Source organism: Mus caroli, chromosome 17 (assembly GCF_900094665.2).
Source record: "Mus caroli chromosome 17, CAROLI_EIJ_v1.1, whole genome shotgun sequence".
Taxonomy (NCBI): domain Eukaryota; kingdom Metazoa; phylum Chordata; class Mammalia; order Rodentia; family Muridae; genus Mus; species Mus caroli.
In genome coordinates, this window is record NC_034586.1 from 63,807,446 (window position 1) to 63,809,503 (window position 2,058).

General features: G+C 58.1%; 1 protein-coding gene across 1 annotated transcript in view; it reads left to right on the forward strand.

Annotated features, from left to right (window-relative positions):
• Window positions 1-322: 322 nt before the first annotated feature.
• The window catches only part of Lama1 (laminin subunit alpha 1), a 129,340-nt gene continuing 127,604 nt past the window's right edge, over window positions 323-2,058 (forward strand). Inside the window, exon 1 of the mRNA XM_021186178.2 lies at window positions 323-481. Within this exon, the coding sequence (XP_021041837.1) occupies window positions 400-481 (82 nt within the window). The 5' untranslated portion in view covers window positions 323-399. The remainder of the gene's footprint in view (window positions 482-2,058) is intronic.

Consider the following 2,058-nt stretch of genomic DNA (forward strand, 5'->3'; position numbering starts at 1 on the left):
ACAGAAACTCGCTTCTCCCCGGCCCCTGTCTCTCCACCTTCCTCTCTTCTCTATTGGACCCTGAATGCTCACCCCAACTGGAGTGGAGGGTCAGAGTACCACCCAGGAGAGGCACCCCGCCACCACCACCATGGGCAGGACAGATACCTTGGGAAGAGACCCCTAGGAAGGACTCGGCAAGGCGGGGCTCCCCCTGGAGGACAGACCTAGGCGCAGCGGGGCGCCTTTGGGGGAGGTCCCGGGTAGGACAGGGGCGGGGCGCGGCCAGGCAGGCGGGGGTGTGTCCGAAGGGCCTGCGCACCAGGCCAGGGTCGAGCTGGGAAGAGCACACTCGCGCAGTGCCTGTGAGCGAGCACGGGCGAGACCTTCCCCAGGAGCGCAGGGAGCGGCGGCGACAACATGCGCGGCAGCGGCACGGGAGCCGCGCTCCTGGTGCTCCTGGCCTCGGTGCTCTGGGTCACCGTGCGGAGCCAGCAGAGAGGTGAGCTCCGCGGCGGGAACACCGGTGACCCGCCGACTGGCGAGCGGGAGCGTGCGGGCGCAGGGGACAAAGCGCGGCGCTCGGGGCTGTGGATGGGCGCACGCACCCTGGCGCAGCGCGGACCTGCTGCGGGCCGCACGGGGCTGCAGGGACTCCAGCGGAAGCCGCCTCCCTGAGGACGCTGGCTGCTCCCTGGAGCTCTAGGCTCTGGTTTCCTCTGACTCCAGGGGTCACCTGCTTTCTAGCTTAGCGGGACCTTGAGATCCAGGAGTACAGTGGGTGGCAAGAGTGGAGCGTCCGGCACGTGAGAAGGGACACTAACTCCGTACCCAACGCCTGAGTGGCTGCGGACTGGCCGGAGACCGCCGGGTTGGTTGATTGTATGCAGCGTTCCCGGAATGAATGGGAACGGAGTTCTCTGGCATTCACTTCATTGTCCTGTGTTGCAGAGAGAGACCATGGAAGGAGAAAGGCCGGCTCCTCTGGGGCACTAGCATCCAGGGTGGTCTAGCGGGAAAAGACTGATGGAGAAGGGGTTCCAAGGTCAGCTGTCCTGGGCAACTGGGACCCGCATATGGCGTCCAGGACACAAATTTGTTCTCTCAAGTGTGCTCTTTGTGTACTCTGTAAAGTGAGCAAATAGACTCCCCACGCGTGTTTAAATCATGCGCTCTACGTGTGGCGTAAGGGGTTAGAAAGGTCGGACAGTGAGTGTGTCGTCTCTCCTTGGAATCAGTAGCTTTCTTTACAAGGTTGAGAACAGAAGCCAACCCGAAGTGAATTTCCAGTGGGCACTAGAGATGGGAGGTGGAGGGACAGAGAATATACCATGCCACCCAGAGTTATCTGCAAGCCCCTGCTAGATGGTCACAAATGTTTGTCGAAAACGTCTCAATGTATGCAACAAGTGACATTGAGTGTGTTCCCACAGATTGCTCTCCAGGAGCACAAGTTAAAAGTAGGAGGCCGAACTCGAAATGCCCTCGTGGGAAAAATGTGTGTTTGGGCATTGTGCAGAGCCGTGAGCTGTGCAGGCTATGAGCATCCCATTCATTCATGCATTCATGATGAAAGCGCTGGACCGAGCTGGAAACGCAGCTTTGAATAGCCCGGCGGCTGCTCAGCTCAGGAGCGGGGGCTGGGAGAGGGGAATTTACATAGTTATCAGGGAAAGAAAAGAGCCAGCCTTTGGGAGGGAAGCCTTTGACGCTGAGAGCCCAACTCCTGCCTGTGAGGTTGCTGAAAGTGACCAAATCAGGGTTCTCACAGGGTGGAGAAAGCAGCTTGCCTCAGTTTATTGTTTCAAGACATTGAAAGTCTTAGACTGAGGAGATGCTCTGAATGCCTTCCGTTCCCCTGAGGGCTGGGTGCTTGGCCTGGGTGGTTATGAATGGTGTTTGGAGAAAGTGGACTGCGTGGGGCTTTCCTGCTTTGAGACACTGCAGAAAAGCTACGTCAGGCAGGGCCTTTGAATCGCTCCTATCTAGTCTATATTTGCCAACCCACAGCTTTCCTAATGAGTATCCTGGAAAGTTTTGTTCCCTGTATGGCTGATGAAATGGCATGATTCTCTCTCT